The sequence below is a fragment of the Tamandua tetradactyla genome, chromosome 6 (assembly GCF_023851605.1).
Source record: "Tamandua tetradactyla isolate mTamTet1 chromosome 6, mTamTet1.pri, whole genome shotgun sequence".
In the NCBI taxonomy this organism is placed as follows: domain Eukaryota; kingdom Metazoa; phylum Chordata; class Mammalia; order Pilosa; family Myrmecophagidae; genus Tamandua; species Tamandua tetradactyla.
The window spans coordinates 37,749,033-37,765,268 of record NC_135332.1 but is presented as its reverse complement, the minus strand read 5'-3'; the positions used below and the strand labels follow the sequence as shown (position 1 = coordinate 37,765,268).

The following is a 16,236-nucleotide window of genomic DNA, read 5'->3' as shown; positions in this document are numbered from 1 at the left end:
TCCATTATTTTTTGTTCCCTGTGACCTGAAAGCCCAATTTGGAGTGACTGAGATGTAAGCAGCATACAGCATCCAACTGCCTTCCTTTAAGGCTGAGCTTTTAGTGTCCCAGAGCAGTTAAGTTCTGAACCACTTTTTGCCTATATGATTAACTTGCTTTTACTAATGTTCTAGTTTGCTAGCTGCTGGAATGCAACACACCAGAGACGGATTGGCTTTTAATAAAAAGGGATTTATTTTGTTGGTTCTTCAGAGGAAAGGCAGCTAACTTTCCACTGAGGTTCTTTCTTACGTGGAAGGCACAAGATGGTCTCTGCTGGTCTTCTCTCCAGGCCCCTGGGTTCCAACAACTTTCCCCGGGGTGACTTCTTTCTGCATCTCCAAAGGCCTGGGCTGAGCTGCAAGTGCTGAGATGAGGAATGCCGAGCTGCTTAGGCTGTGCTATGTTTTGATCTCTCATTTAAGCACCAACCAATTAAGTCAAATGTCACTCATTGCAGCAGACACGCCTCCTAGCCCACTGCAGATGTAATTAGCAACAGATGAGGTTCACGTACACTGGCTTATGTCCGCAGCAAGAAGACTAGGTATGCTCACCTGGCCAAGTTGACAACTGAATCTAACTAACACAACTAATGAGCAAAATAATTCTTCCAGATGTTGATGGATCTTTAATTCCATGCAAATGCCACAGAAAGGATTTTGCTTTCTTGGAAAAAAGTTCCTGCCTGGATAGATGAACTGTTCACGCTATGATTTTCAGCTTAGTTCAGGTTCTGGTGGCTATTTAATTTCATTATCACACCTTCCAGTGCAAAATAAAGGAGTACTTCCAATTTTTGCTCCAATTATTGGGAAATTAATCATTTAGATCACTTCATTTGGCATTTGACATGAAACACAGATACTGGTTTTTATTTTGCTTTCCTTTTTTCACTCCTTGAAGAAAGTAATATAAAGCAATTAAGTCTTATTTTCCATCTACCCCTTCTTTCTTGGTCCAGGAACATTTGAGATTATCATTAATGCTGGATAGTTTCTAACTCCGCCAACGCAATTGTTGAATTTGCGGTTTCCAGCAGATTTGAAGTTCGGCTTTTCATCTTTGAGTAATGATCGCTTTTCGGCCTTTGTGGCATATTCATTTTCCTAACATTTTAAATAAATAGTGAAATGTCATGGAAACCAGTGCTGAGTTCTCTCCGTGTGTGTCTGTTTTGGTTGTTTCTCTTCACCAGTGATTTCAGTTGCTGCTCAGGGGTGTGAAATATATATTGCTCTTTGATGCTTTTCATGTCCATTTGGCATGAGCCATGGCAGAGAGCAGACTGACTCAGATGTCACAGAATCTTCCAAGGAGAATATATTAAGATTACAGAGAAAGCACAGCCATTTCATTAATTCATGCACTTGTTTTTACATTTCTCTGGTGAGTTCTACTGAGGTCACACTATACCCCACAAGCTCTGAGCCATGCGCTCGGGATACCTCGGTCACTAGCATTGAGAACCACTGGAGTGTTTGGCTGAGAGGGAAAGGCATTGGACGAGTAAGGATGTAAATAAGCATATGATTATGAAAGCGTATAAATGCTGAAAACCAGTGCTGACATTCATTAATATCATTACCATTCTCACCAGAAAAGTCTTTAAGTATCAGTCCGCTCTCAGGCCAAAGTTAACAGATGCAAGTTTTCCAGAATTCTAATTTCCCCTTGACAGCTCCAATTTTATCATTTAGCAGCAAATACGTCAGTTGTTTTCCTGGAAGTAAAAGGCTCACTTTGTTCATTTTCAGAAAGATGCCTGCCAAATACCCACATTAAAAAAAACGCAGCTACATCAATCCTTGACACAAACAATTGCTTGCACAGGTGTTCTTCCTCGGGAAAACCATTGCGTTTTGTTACATGACCTGCAGTCTTCCCATTGTGTTACTGATCTTGGCTTTAGCAGGAGGATTCTTTGGCGAAACTGGCATTTAAAATTTTTTAATTACATTTTTTTTTTTTGCTGTGCACATGCAGTGGTGAAGAGTGCAGCGAACACATAACGCAGTTGGTTAGCACTGCCTGATTCCTGCTAAGGCATCGGCAGTTTAACCCACCGATGCACCAGCTGTGCCATCATCAACACAGTGCAAAGGCAAATAATGTCCTAGTGTCCTGAAATGGTTTTGTCCACCTCGCAGAGCCCTGAAAGGAACGGAGACCACACTCTGAGGCCCGCCACTCTAGTCTTTCAGGCAACGAGCAGTCATTGCAAGGTTCCTCTGTACCAGGCCCTGGGACAGACACGCAACTCCACGACCTCAAGGCTTGCTCAGATCTTTCTTATCTAATGGTTTTGAAAAAATGAATAGTTGGGTGGGCCATGATGGCTCAGCAGGCAGAGTTCTCACCGACCATGCCAGGGACCCAGGTTCGATTCCCGGTGCCTGCCCATGCAAAAAACCAATGAACCAACCAAACAAAAAATGAATAGCTAATATCTGCTGAATTCTTACTAAGTGCCAGTAATGGTGTGCTGAGCATCTCCAGTATCAGGGTCCCTGCAGGAAACTGGGTAACTGAAGGAGAGTTTGATAAAGAGACTTTTTACAAAGGGATGGGCAGCATTAAGGGAAAGAAACGATAAAGTACTTAGGGCCAACACCTCCCAGATGTAAGGGGAAAGGGGTGGGTGTGGCTCCTGGAATTGGAACAAGAAAGGACAGCCGTCTTGGAGCCATGGAGAGGGATGCAGCCACCCTACTGTGAGTCCTCAGGGAGCATCCAGGGGAGAAAACACCTCGGCCCCTCTCCCTCCTGCCCCCCAATCTCCTGCTGGTGCCTACCACTGGCCAAACTCAGCTGGCGGCCACAGGACAAGGGAACCTGTGGCTGCTGTTCACCTAAGTCAGCCTCCTGGGCACAGAGCTGCGTGGACAAGGGTAACAGACACAGAAGGACAAATGGAGAATTTTTTTTTTTTTTTTTTGGTACAGGACTTCATTTGTAACATCTTACTTAATTCTGGCAACCCCATGAAGTAAGTGCTAGTATAATTTCCATCTTGCAGATGGACAAACTGAGGCTGGAGAAGTAAAGTGATATTGGCAGGGTTTGGATTTAAATTAGACCCAGACCCAGACCTCTTGGCCTCCATACCCTACCACTTAGCAAACAGGCAAGAAGAAGGCAACATGGGTTTTCTTCAGTGCGCTGCTGACATGAAATAGCCGAAAAGTAATATGATCTGCTGGGAAGTCTTTGCTCCTTATTTCCAAGACTCTGCTCTGCCTTCCTGTTCCTCCCAATTACTATTCTTCTGGCCAAAGACTCTCTGGACAGGGCAGAAATTCAGTCCAAAACTCACAACATGTCCAGCAAACAGCTGGGGGATCATTATTGGGTCCTACAAGGAGCTCTCTCATGGGCCTGGCTGGCCGGAAGACGCCCAGCCCATCAGTGGCCTCGAGACTAGACACCAGGCGCATTTTGATGAATTGAATGAAAACAACAATGATAACCAAAACAAATTCAAACTGCAAGGGTCCTGGGGGAAAGAAAAATATATCAGGAAAATTGGACACTCCATAATTCATTCCTTTGATGCTATTTTTTCTTTTTAAATAACCCTATTTAATATAAGACACAGACTTTCTAGAAACTCAAAATTCTGAACTGGATACTTTTTTAAAGTATGCCATAGGAGGGCTTCCATGACTCAGGATTTTTATGATATCTAGACATGCCAAAATTATTCAGTTTTGTTCCAGATTTAACTGAATGTCTCTACTTTCTCCCAAGATGAAATGCCACTTCTCTGATTAATGAGCTACAGTTTTTGGTTGATACGTGTTTATGTGGATCTGTTTCTTGCATACTTTGCAATGGTGTGCATCATACAATCCCAGCACCCAGACTCATTCAGAACAACATTAACAACATAATAACCTCCAAATCAAAAGTCATTCCCCTCTCCATATCCTTTCTTTCAGAGGGAACATCAAGTTCACAGGCCAATAGGTGAGCTGATCAACATGACACTACCATAAATATATGAAACAGGCAATAAAGTCCCTAATCTCAGGGAGAGGTCACTGCCAAACAGTAAGACCAGTGCTATGCTGGGGTGAAGTGCAGGGTACTCTGGGGACCCAGAGAAGGGGAACACACAGGGAATCTGAGAAGACTTCCTGGAGGAAGTAGCATCTACGTTGAGGCCTGAAAAGTCAGGTAAGAGTGAGACAGGAAAAAGAAAAGACTTGGTGGCATTCCAAGGCAGAGGGAATAGCATGTGCTAAGGCTCAGAGAAAAGGGCAAGCATGGCCCATTCAGGGAAAGATGGAGAGCAAGGTTAAGTGGGTTGATGGTATAAGATGAGGACAGGCCACGGGCACATTAGAGAACTGAAACTTTCTCCTGAACCCAAAAGGACTCATATAAATATTTTAAGAGAGGAAGCAATGTGGCGATTTTTTTTGTGTGTGTGTGAGAATCATTTTGAGCCTCGATAAAGGGATAGACAAAATTCAAGGGGATTTTTCACTTTCTTCTTTATAGCTTTCTATTTTTATACAACTTCAAAAAAAGTAGTATGTATCACTGTTGTGGTACAAGTAAAACCAATAAAGCCATTTTCATTTTTTCATATTTTAAAGCCCACTCTGGCTGTGGTGTGGAGTGGAGAGGAAGGAGGGAAGAGGAGAGGCTGGGAGGCGATGGCAGGATCCAGCGAGAGGGCTGGTGGCTGGGCAGGGCAGACGCAGTGGGGGTGGGGAGAAGGGGAGGGATCAAGAGTTTTCAGAATCATCTTTGACATTGAGTGGCTGTTTGGATAGTGAGAGTGGAGGTGAGGAAGAGGAGGGCGGGGAGGAGAATGTAGAAGTTTCGGTCTTAACTAACCATGTTGTTTTGTGAGTAGAGATACGGTGAGCCACATCTCATCATCTGGGCAGTGCCCCTGGGCCAGAGATTGCCCTGGGAGATGGAAAGACAAGGTGGGAAGGAGAAGAAAGGAAGAGAGATATTGGGTAATTGATTTAAGACAAGAGAAGTAACACTTCATTCTTTTAATTAAAAAGCATCCTGTTGATTTATCATTTTTCTGTTTGTTGTATATTTGCATGATAAAATGCAATGAGAAGCAATACAAAGAAAACCCACCCCCTGAATTGGCGTTGTTGAAGGCCAAGGCCTGCTGGCAACTGAAGAGCTTCCCTATAGGCTGGCACTGACACTCGTGTTGATAAAGGGTCAGGCTGCAGCTCACTTGGGAGTGAGCAGAAAAGACAAGAAAATCCTCATGCAAAGGAAACCAGTGTTCCTGCCCTCGTGGAGTCAGTGTATTCAGTGGCCCATTAGCCTGCGCTAGGAGCCCAACAGTCATGCGTGGACATCTGTTCTTCTCACTGTCCTGCTTCCCTCTTCTGGCAACAGCACACACCTCACACTCTGCCCTCTGGTGCAGCTGCTGGTTGTTCTCCACCTACCCGTCCCCAAACTCTCTTCACCCGCTCTGCTATCCTCTGTGCTCCGGGAGGCTGGCCCCTAGGGACTGGCACCAGTTCCGGCTGGCTCGCTGGCTTCTGGTTGGATTCAGTAGGAGATCAGACGGCAATAGTAGAGAGGACAAGTCTTTGTTCCCTGCTTCCTCCCCGCTCCCCAGAGTGGCTTCTCCTCCACAGCTCCAGCTCTCAGGGGCTCCTTCAACATTTTCCTATCCTTGGCCCTACAGGTTTAGGTGTGCTCATGGCTTCCTGGTGCTACGATATTCTTTATTGGTTCTCTTTTTTTTTTTTTTTTTTTTTTTTTTTTTATTAATTAAAAAAAGAATTAACAAAACAATTAGAAATCATTTCGATCTACATGTACAATCAGTAATTCTTAATAACATCACATAGTTGCATATTCATCATTTCTTAGTACATTTGCATCGATTTAGAAAAAGAAATAAAAAGACAACAGAATAAGAATTAAAACAATAATAGAAAGAAAAAAAAAACAAAAAAAAACAAAAACAAAAAACCTATACCTCACATGCAGCTTCATTCAGTGTTTTAACATAATTGCATTACAATTGGGTAGTATTGTGCTGTCCATTTCTGAGTTTTTTTTTATTGGTTCTCTTAACCCTACTGAGAATAGTCCCTTCAGTTGAACCATCTGGGGGAGAAATTACAGTTCTAGGGAAATTCAAAGATTAACAAAGGCTGTCAATGGACAGCGATAGCCATGGACCCATGGAGGAGGGTGGTAGATCCTATGAAGAGCTGCCCCCGCCACTGGCTTACAGTCAGGTTTTCCAGAGCCTTAGACAAAACCCAAGGGGCAGAGGTACTCCTCACTCCTCCTCATTCCCTTCCAGGCAGGCAGTGTCCACAAAGGTCCTAAGGAGAGCGGGGACACTCTGGGTGTGCATTTTGGATTGGGCACTCTGTCAGGGTGGAGCCCTGGAAGGCGCTGGGAGGTGGGGGTGAAAGGTGGGGCTGGTGGGGAGAGTGACAGATGGATGAGGAGGCTGCAACAGCTTTGATGGATAGCAATGAAGAGCTGAGGGCTGTGGCAGGATGCAGGGAGTGGATCTGAGAACTATTCAGGAGAGATAATTCCTTGCTGCTCAGTCGTAAGCTGGGTTTGAGGCTGAGGGAGGAGATGACGGTCCATGTTCTAGCTTGGGTTCCTGAGTGGATGGAGAGCTGGTCACAGAGATGGAAGGGACGGGACAAGGAATTGTTTTCTGTGGTGGACACATCAATATACAGAGACTGCTACATTTCATGTAAAGGGAATCACACAAAGTGTGTATCCTTTAGAGTCATTTTTTTTTCTGCCACTCAGCATAATGTTTTAATGTTGCAACATGTCTCAGAACTTCATTCCTATTTATGACCAAATAATATTCCATTGGCTATCCTTTGGTTATCTTTTCATCCACTGATGTACATTTGCCCTTTTCCACTTTTTGGCCATGATGAATAATACTGCTATGAATATCTGTGTACCAGTTTTTGCACGAACATATGCTTTTATTTCTCCAGGGTATACACTGAGGTTTCTGGGTCATGTTGAGGAACCATCAAACTGTTTTTACAAAATGTCTTTCTTTATCTCTACTAACCTTTTTTGTTTTAATGTCTGTCTATCTTGCCTGATATTAGTACAGCCACCCCAGCTACCTTACGGTTATCCCTTGTCTTGAAAAATGATTTTGTCACAAACAATAACATGATGTTTCATTTTGCATGAACTTTATAAAAATGGTATCACACTATAAATTTAGATTTACTGGACTTGCTCTTTTCACCTAACATGCTATTTTTTTAAATATTTAATTTCAATTTAATTTTGACAATACTATTAGAAGTTACTTATCTTAGGATATTAGAACTGAATGGGAGCCTTGAGTTTCTGAGTAAAACACACACACACACACACACACACACACACACACAAACAGGTTAGATTTTTGAATCATTGACACACATCCCCTTATTTCCCTCTCTGGAGAATATTCTTTTTGAAACAAGGTGAGACATACAGACTGATTAACCTCACTTTTGATGCTGGTCTTACCAGATTTATTCTCTTCTCTAAGGAAAGCTTCTCCTTTGTTGTGTGATTTTTTTTTTACCAAGAATTTTGGATATGAGCTGCTGAAATGGGCCATATGTATTTTTGCCCTTTTGTTTTCTTGACGTTTTCTTCCCACTTCTATTTTTTTTTCTTAACATGCTATTCGTAAGACTCATCTATGTTGTTGCATGTAGCTATAATTAATTACTGTTCATTACTGTACAATATTCCACTGTATGAATGTGCCATAATTTATCCATTCATTGTCCTGGCATGTTTCCAGTTTTGCTATTACACATATTTCTGCTACGAACATTCTTAACGTGTCTCCTGGGATAAGTTTCCCTTGTTCTCAAAGTGACCAGCAGCCTCAGCATCACCTGGGAGCTTATAAGAAATGCAAATTCTAGAGCGCCAACCCAGACCCAGAATCAGAAACCGGCCGTGGGGCCCAGCACTCTATGTTTTAAGAAGTCCTCCAAGTGATTCTGCTGCATGCTCAAGTCTGAGGACCATGCTCTAGGGTATAAAGTAAGCTTGAAATTTGTGGGTCATAAGCAACTGAGGTCAGCTTTACAAATTAAGACCGACTGGTTTCCAAAGGGGTTGCTCCACGTCACACCCCATCAGCAGCGCATCTGAGTTCCCACGGGTACAACCCTTCATAACTCGGTACTGTCAGACTTCATTTCACTCACCCCGGCGTCCATCTGGCTGGTCTTCCTCACAGAGAGGCGTGGGTATGGGGTTGTTCCTCCCTGTTGACCCGCCCATCCTCCCTCTCAAGGCCCGGCTGCACCCTGTCTCAGGAACCACAGACATGCCATGCACGTCTGCGGCGCGGCTACCAGTGTGGATAAGAGCCTCCTTTCAGTGTGGGTCTGTCTTGGCAGGAATACATGCACCACCTGCTCCGCCTGGAGCACCGTGCTGAGGAGCAGTTCCTGGAGCACTGGCTGAATCCTCACTGCAAGCCCCACTGTGACAGGAACCTGGTCCACCCTGTGTAGGGGTCTGGGGCCAGCCTCTGGTAAGTCTTTTCTCTGATGAGCATGGTACTAGGGGAACAGGCTGGTCAGCTGGAGGTGGGCTGGAGAGCGTCAAGAGTGAAGCAGGAGAGAGAGGCAGAAGCTGGGTTGAGAGAAGCCCTGGGTGACATGCGAGACAGCCTGAACCCCCACTGAGGCCCTGAGCGATCTCAAATAGGGAGGGATATAACCAGACATGCCATCGAGAAAGATCTTTCTGGAATGCAAACCTATGAGAGCGTGGTTTGGGGAGACCTGACTCTCTCTCCAGATGGGGTCAGCCTCCGTGGGCTCAGCCAGTGACGCCCATTGCATCATCACCCCTGTGCCTGGGACCAGCCCCTTCTTTCCTGGGTCTCACGCTTGTTCCCCACTGTCCTACCACGGCCCGCAAGGCCGGGAATCTGCCGCAGTTTGCCCCTCTTTGGGTTTCCTCTTTGGTCTACCCAAACTGTTGGGCTCAGCGTTCTAGCACACGCAGCATTTTCCACCTCTGCACATTTGCTGGTAGATAAAGCTGTTTGCTCTTTTCCTGATTGCTTGTCTGTCCCCCACCTCTTCCCTTCCTCTTTCCAAATCCTGTTAGACTAAGCAGACCACCCCTTCAGTGAATGTCACTCGCTGTGAATTTTATGGACCTAGCAGGACCCTACATAATCAGATATTTTATCACCTGTGGGTAAGACAAATCTAAAATCATTGTTATCGTTTAGTTTGTGCTACTATGAATTGAAAGAGGAACACTCCCCTTAGAGTATTGTTCCTCATAATTCCCTCACATAAATTCTCTCACTTGGTCTCATAACGCCCCTGAGCATGATTAAACTCCTAACCTGTGCTAGGCAGTGGTTGCTATGTCGGCCTCTCACAGCTCCAGCCCTGCACACTTCCTGGGGACTACACTGGCTTGTCTTGTTGGGCAGGCCACAGAACCAACAGTGCTTTCACCAATAGTGAGCAGCAGCTGCTATGAGTGGGATGGAAGTTCTGCTGTCAAGAGGCCGGGGCTTGGCCTCCATCCCTTTTCTGATCCTGCCAGCCCCAGGAGCCCTGCGTGCCCAGGATGGCCCCTGACCCCCAAGCTCCTGTGCCATCTGCCCCCCTGAATCCAGGACCTTCATTCCCTAGCACTGAAAGCTCTCCCTTCACTTCTCCCAGAAAACACTTGGAGGCCGGGTTCTGCCTGGCAGAACTGGGTTGGCCTCTCCATCTCCCAGCTGTGTGGCCTTGGGCAAGTCGCCTGTCCTCTCTGAGCCTCTGTTTCTGCGTCTGTAGAACGGGGCGTCATAGCACGGTGCCTGGCGTACAGTAAAGGGCTCCATAAGCGGGAGCACTTGTTCCCGCTGTGCATGCTGGACGAGAGGAGGGGTTCCAGGGTTGCGTGAGCCCTACGGCAGCACCCCTCCAAGGGCCCCCGAGACCCCTGCCTCCCGGTCGTGAGCGTCAGGTCGCTTGGATCCCACACAAAAACAGGGTTCCAAAGGGAGGCCACACTGCAGGCAGCTCCTACTTACACAAAGATGAGGAAGCAGTGGCTGGAGGGAGGTGTTGTCTTGGAATTTGGAGTCAGACACTGAGTCCCCCAGTCACTGGCTGAACAATCTTGGAACAGGGAAGCCTGACTTCTTGCTTCCTCACCTGTAAATTGGGGGGCTTTCTTTTTCAGAATCACACAGTGGTTCTGAGGATTTTAAAAAGTAAATGCATGGAAAATAGTGCTGCCTTGACGCACACATGGGGACTGTGTGGGAAGTGGTTTGGGCTTGTTTCTTCTCCTCCGACATCTGCTTCCACCGCCTCTGCTTCTGAGCTTTCTGCAGCTTTGCTTCTTCTCTCTTCCTCCTCCTTCTTCATTATCATCATCATCCTCTGCCTCTTCCTCCTGACATTATTTTCTTGTTCTTTTCCAGAAAGCATTTTTATAGGCCACGACCTGAATGATGCCGAAACACAACAAGGCGCCTTCTTTCATTTGCTTTTAAACTGCAGAAATGGATTCTTCAGACTGCATGAAGTGTGGGCATACAAAGGCTGTTTCGAGGATTGATAGCAAATATATATGCTGCTTCATTTTACCAAGCTGTGCAAATCATTTAAACCAATAGCTTTAAATGGTTTAAATTTAAACCATTTAAAGGGCTTGGCTCCCAATTTGTAAGGGTGGGTAGACTCGGAATCTTACCTGGGACCAGTGGGGGCAGAACCGCTAGCTTAGGAATTGGGAGAGGACTGGGTGCCTGAGGACTTTGGGGAAGCTTAGTTGAGAGGAGCCAAGCACACCTCTTAGGGCTGCTGAGTATTTTTTTGTCATCTTCTATTTTTTTCTCTTTTTTGGCCCTAATAAACATTGGTATTAACTCTGTTCTCTGTGGTGTCTTGTTTCCTTTTCCTACATGATGAGAAGCAGAGATCTGCCCCCTCTCCTCTCCCTCTGGTTTATTTTTGTGAATCCAGAATCAGAAACCTTACTGTTCTTTAAATAAATGGATGAATGAAAATGTGAACAATCAGCACTTCTGCACATGAGCCATCCTTGGAGAGAAATTATTTGCTCTAGGCCAGCTCTGGAAATGGAGTCATGACTTCATAACAAGAACATGCCCCGTGGAAAGTGGACTGTGACTGCTGTGGCCCAACACTCCTCCCTGCCTCACAACTTCCACAATCAGAGACTGGACTATTGGAGGCCAACAAAAGCAGAATCACAGAGGGGAAGAGAGGGTGGGCGGCATGGCCCTAGGGAAAGGAGGATCTGGCACCCTCCAACCAGGGTGGAGAGGATGTCCATGTCACCTGGTCTTGAGCGGTGGGCCTGTCCCTAGGGAGGCCAGGGTGGGCTCCTCTAGGGAGAAAGTTGCTGAACCTGTCAGTAATAATGAGGTCAACCTTTACTTTATGCTTACAATGGGCCAAACTCTGCATGAGACTTTTTTTCCTTTTTCCTGATTGTCAAATGATCCTTTATTGAAATATTTTCCTTTTTGTTCTTATCTCACTGGGTTTTCTATTGCACTACAGTTGATGTCATCTGGAATGTCAGGAGGGGGCAGCCATCCACATTGCACCCCACAGATGGGCAGTCCCCATTAAATCTCTTTAATGGTTTCAGAGAATTCTCTGGCTAAACATCAGTGCTGCATTTGTTGGACAATGTTGATAATCTCATCAAAAGTGATTATTTCTGAAATGGGTCCAAGATGGTGGTTTAGCAAGGTGTGGGATTTAGTTCGTCCTCCAGAACAGCTAGTAAATAGCCAGGAACAGTAGAGAACAACTGCCGGGGGCACGTCAGTGACCAGACACACCGCGTACCCCATTCTGGACCAGCTGGACCGACTACGAGCCTGCCCAGAACCCCAAGCATGGAGGCTGGCGCCACTTCCCCACAGGCTACTTCCTAGAGGGGAAGGGACAGAGACTTTACTAACAGCAGGGGCTGAGCGCAACCAAGCTCCAATTGTGGAATTAATTCACAAATTCTGACTACTAAAAGTAGGCTCCCCACTCAGCTGAACATTGAGTAAAAGCTGAGGTTGCTGGTTTTTGAGCCAGCACACAGGGGACAGGGCTGATGGAAAAAGAAAACAACAACAACAACAGGTTTTTTTTGGATTGGACAGCACAAAATATTTGAAAAGGTCTGGGCCCTGAAGGAAAGGAGGGGGCACATAGGACCTGGAGATACACAGAGCAAAATATCAACTTAAGCTCTTGATTGGCAAACCCGAGGAATGGGAGTCCTGCTCTGGAAAGGAATTTTCTTTTCTTTTCTTTTTTGTGGCTATGTTTCTATGGCTTGACTGCTCTTTACATACAACTGCAAGGCTTCTCAGGCTCCAACTGCCCCAGGCAAGGGCAGAATTAAGCTTGTCTGAGAAGCACAGAGGCTGGTCTGGTGAAAGGAGTTAATTCCCTGGAGGCTGTGCCTTCCCCAGGAGAGGGAAGGGACCCAGCTCAGGTGGAATCTCCTCCCTCGAGGAATTCAGACTCCAGGGTCTGGAAAACTGAAGCACTTAAAGCCAGCCTAAAACCTCTCCTCTGTCTTGACCATGCCCCAGCAGGAAGAGTGTGCTGAAGTTAAAGGTAATGCATCACTTTATGCTGGTGGGAATTGCAGGTAGACACATACTGGGCAGGATAGGAAAAACATAGAGTCTAGAGGCGTCATAGGAAAGTCTTTCAACCTGCTGGGTCTCATCCTCAGGGAAAATTGATGCAGATGACTCTTTCTTCCTGAGAGGAGGCCTGTCTGGTCTGGAAAAATCTGACTGGGGTACTATAATACCTAAGTAGACCCTCCTAAGGGAAAAAAAAGGGCACCATACAGGCAGGGCAAGAAACAAGAAAACAAGGAATGAACGAAAAAAAGAAATCAAAAGTCTGAAAAAACAAATCACAGAACTTATAGGAATGAAAGTCACAGAAGAAGAGATGAAAAAAACAATGGAAACCTACAATGTTAGATTTTAAGAGGCAGAAGATAGGATTAGTGAACTGGAGGATGGGACATCTGAAATCTGACAAGCAAAAGAAACTATAGGGAAAAGAATGGGCAAACATGAGCAGTGACTCTGGGAACTGAATGACAACATGAATCACATGAATATACGTGTTGTGGGTGTCCCAGAAGGAGAAGAGAAGGGAAAAGAAGGAGAAAACCTAATGGAGGAAATTATCACTGAAAATTTCCCAACTCTTATGAAAGACTTAAAATTACAGATCCAAGAAGTGCAGCATACCCCAAACAGAATAGATCCAAATAGATGTAATCCAAGACACTTACTAATAAGAATGCCAGATGTCACAGAGAAAGAGAGAATTTTGAAAGCAGCAAGAGAAAAGCAATCCATCACATACAAGGGAAGCCCAATAAGACAATGTGTAGATTTCTCAGCAGAAACCATGGAGGTGAGAAGACAGTGGTATGATACACTTAAGATACTAAAAGAGAAAAATTGCCAACTAAGAATTCTATATCCAGCAAAACTGTCCTTCAAAAATGAGGGAAGAAAAAAAAAGAATAAAAAAAAAAGAAAGAAAGAAAAATTAGGGGGGAAATTAAAACATTTTCAGACAAAAAATCACTGAGAGAATTTGTGATCAAGAGACTGGCTCTGCAAGAAATACTAAAGGGAGCACTAGAGACAGACAGGAAAAGACAAGAGAGAGAGACATGAAGAAGAGTGTAGAGATGAACACTATCAGTAAAGGTAAAAAGAAAAAATTTAGATATGACATATAAAATCCAAAAGGCAAGATGGTAGAAGAAAGTACTGCCCTTACAGTAATAACACTAAATGTTAATGGATTAAACTCCCCAGTCAAAACACACATACTGGCAGAATGGATTAAAAAACAGGACTCATCTACATGCTGTCTACAGGAGACACATTTTAGACCCAATAATAAATATAGGTTGAAAGTGAAAAGTTGGGAAAAGATATTTCATGTGAACAACAATAAAAAAAGAGCAGGAGTAGCTATACTCATATCCAACAAATTAGACTTCAAATGTAAAACAATTAAAAGGGCAAAGAAGGACACTATGCATTAATAAAAGGAACAATTCAACAAAAAAGACATAATAATTTTAGATATTTATGCACCGAGCCAGAGTACTCCAAAATACATGAGGAAAACACTGAAAAGAAAAATAGACATATCTACCATAATAGCTGGAGACTTCAATTCCTTGCTCTCATCAATGGACAGAACATCTAGACAGAGGATCGATAAAAGAAACAGAGAATTTGAATAATACAATGAACAAACTAGATTTATCAGACATTTATAGAACATTACACCCACAACAGCAGGATACATTTTTTTCTCAAGTGCTCGTGGATCATTCTCAAGGACAGACCATATACTGGGTCACAAAGCAAGTCTCAATAAATTTAAAAAGATTGAAATCACACAAAACACTTTCTCAAATCATAAAGGAATGAAGTTGGAAATCAATAATAGACAGAGGGCCAGAAAATTCACAAATATATGGAGGCTCAACAACACACTCTTAAATAACCCGTGGGCCAAGGAAGAAACTACAAGAGAAATCAGTAAATATCTTGAGGCAAATGAAAATGAAAACACAACATATCAAAACTTATGGGATGCAGCAAAGGCAGTGTTAAGAGGGAAATTTATTGCCCTAAATGCTGTATCAAAAAAGAAGAAAGAGCAAAAATCGAAGAATTAACTGTTAACTTGGAAGAACTAGAGAAAGAACAGCAAACTAACCCCAAAGCAAGCAAAAGGAAATAAATAATGAAGATTAGAGATGAAATTGAGAACATGAAAACAGTTGAGAAAATCAACAAAACCAGAAGCTGGTTCTATGAGAAAATCAATAAGACTGATGGATCCTTAGTGAGGTTGACAAAAAGAAGAAGAGAGAGGATGCAAATAAGTAAAATCAGAAATGGAAGAGGAGTCAACCACTGACCCCACAGAAATAAAGGAGGTGATAAGAAGATACTATGAACAACTTTATGCTAATAAACTAGACAACGGAGATGAAACAGACAACTTCCTAAAAAGGCATGAGCAACCAACATTGACTCGAGAAGAGATAGACGACCTCAGCAAATCAATCACAAGTAAAGAAATTGAATTAGTCATTAAGAGGCTCCCAAAAAAGAAAAATCCAGGACCAGATGACTTCACATGTGAATTCTACCAAACATTCAAGAAAGAATTAGTAACAATCCTGCTCAAACTCTTAAAAAAAACTGAAGAGGAGGGAAGGCTACCTAACTTATTCTATGATACCAACATCACCCTCATACCAAAGCCAGACAAAGATGCTGCAAGACAAGAAAACAGCAGACCAATCTTTCTAATGAATATAGATGCAAGAATCCTCAACAAAATTCTTGCAAATCGAATCCAGCAGCACATTAAAAGAATTATACATCATGACCAAGTAGGATTCATCCCAGGTATGCAAGGATGGTTCAATATAAGAAAATCAGTTAATATAATACACTATATCAACAAATCAAAGCAGAAAAACCATATAATCATCCCAAAAGATGCAGAAAAGGCATTTGACAAAATTCAACATCCTTTCTTGTTGAAAACACTTCAAAGGATAGGAATAGAGGGGAAGTTCCTCAGCATGATAAAGGGAATATATGAAAAACCCCACAGCTAATATCATCTTCAATGGGGAAAAACTGAAAACTTCCCCCCTAAGATCAAGAACAAGACAAGGATGTCCACTGTCACCCCGGTTATTCAATATTGTGTTGGAAGTTCTAGCCAGAGCAATTAGACAAGAAAAAGAAATACAAGGCATCAAAATTGGAAAGGAAGAAGTAAAACTCTCAGTGTTTGCAGATGATATGATACTATATGTTGAACCCCCCCAAAAATCCATATCAAAACTGCTAGAGCTAATAAATGAGTACAGCAGAGTGGCAGGTTACAAGGTCAACACTAAAAATCTGTAGTGTTTCTATACACTAGTAATGAGCAATCTGAGGGGGAAATCAAGAAAAAAATTCCATTTACAATTGCAACCAAAAGAATAAAATATTTAGGAATAAATTCAACTAAAGACACAAAATATCTATACAAAGAAGACTACAAGAAATTGCTAAAAGAAATTACAGATAAATTCAACTAAAGACACAAAACATCTATACA

The 16,236-nt window shown here is 43.5% G+C and overlaps 1 protein-coding gene and 1 pseudogene across 1 annotated transcript in view; one reads left to right on the top strand and one right to left on the bottom strand.

Annotated features, from left to right (window-relative positions):
* The window catches only part of C6H17orf67 (chromosome 6 C17orf67 homolog), a 51,445-nt gene extending 40,527 nt beyond the window's left edge, over positions 1-10,918 (top strand). Inside the window, 2 exon segments of the mRNA XM_077163074.1 lie at positions 8,452-8,588; positions 10,497-10,918. Of these exon segments, the coding sequence (XP_077019189.1) occupies positions 8,452-8,568 (117 nt within the window). The 3' untranslated portion in view covers positions 8,569-8,588; positions 10,497-10,918.
* Positions 9,975-16,236, bottom strand: part of LOC143686628 (large ribosomal subunit protein uL11-like) — a 114,602-nt pseudogene continuing 108,340 nt past the window's right edge.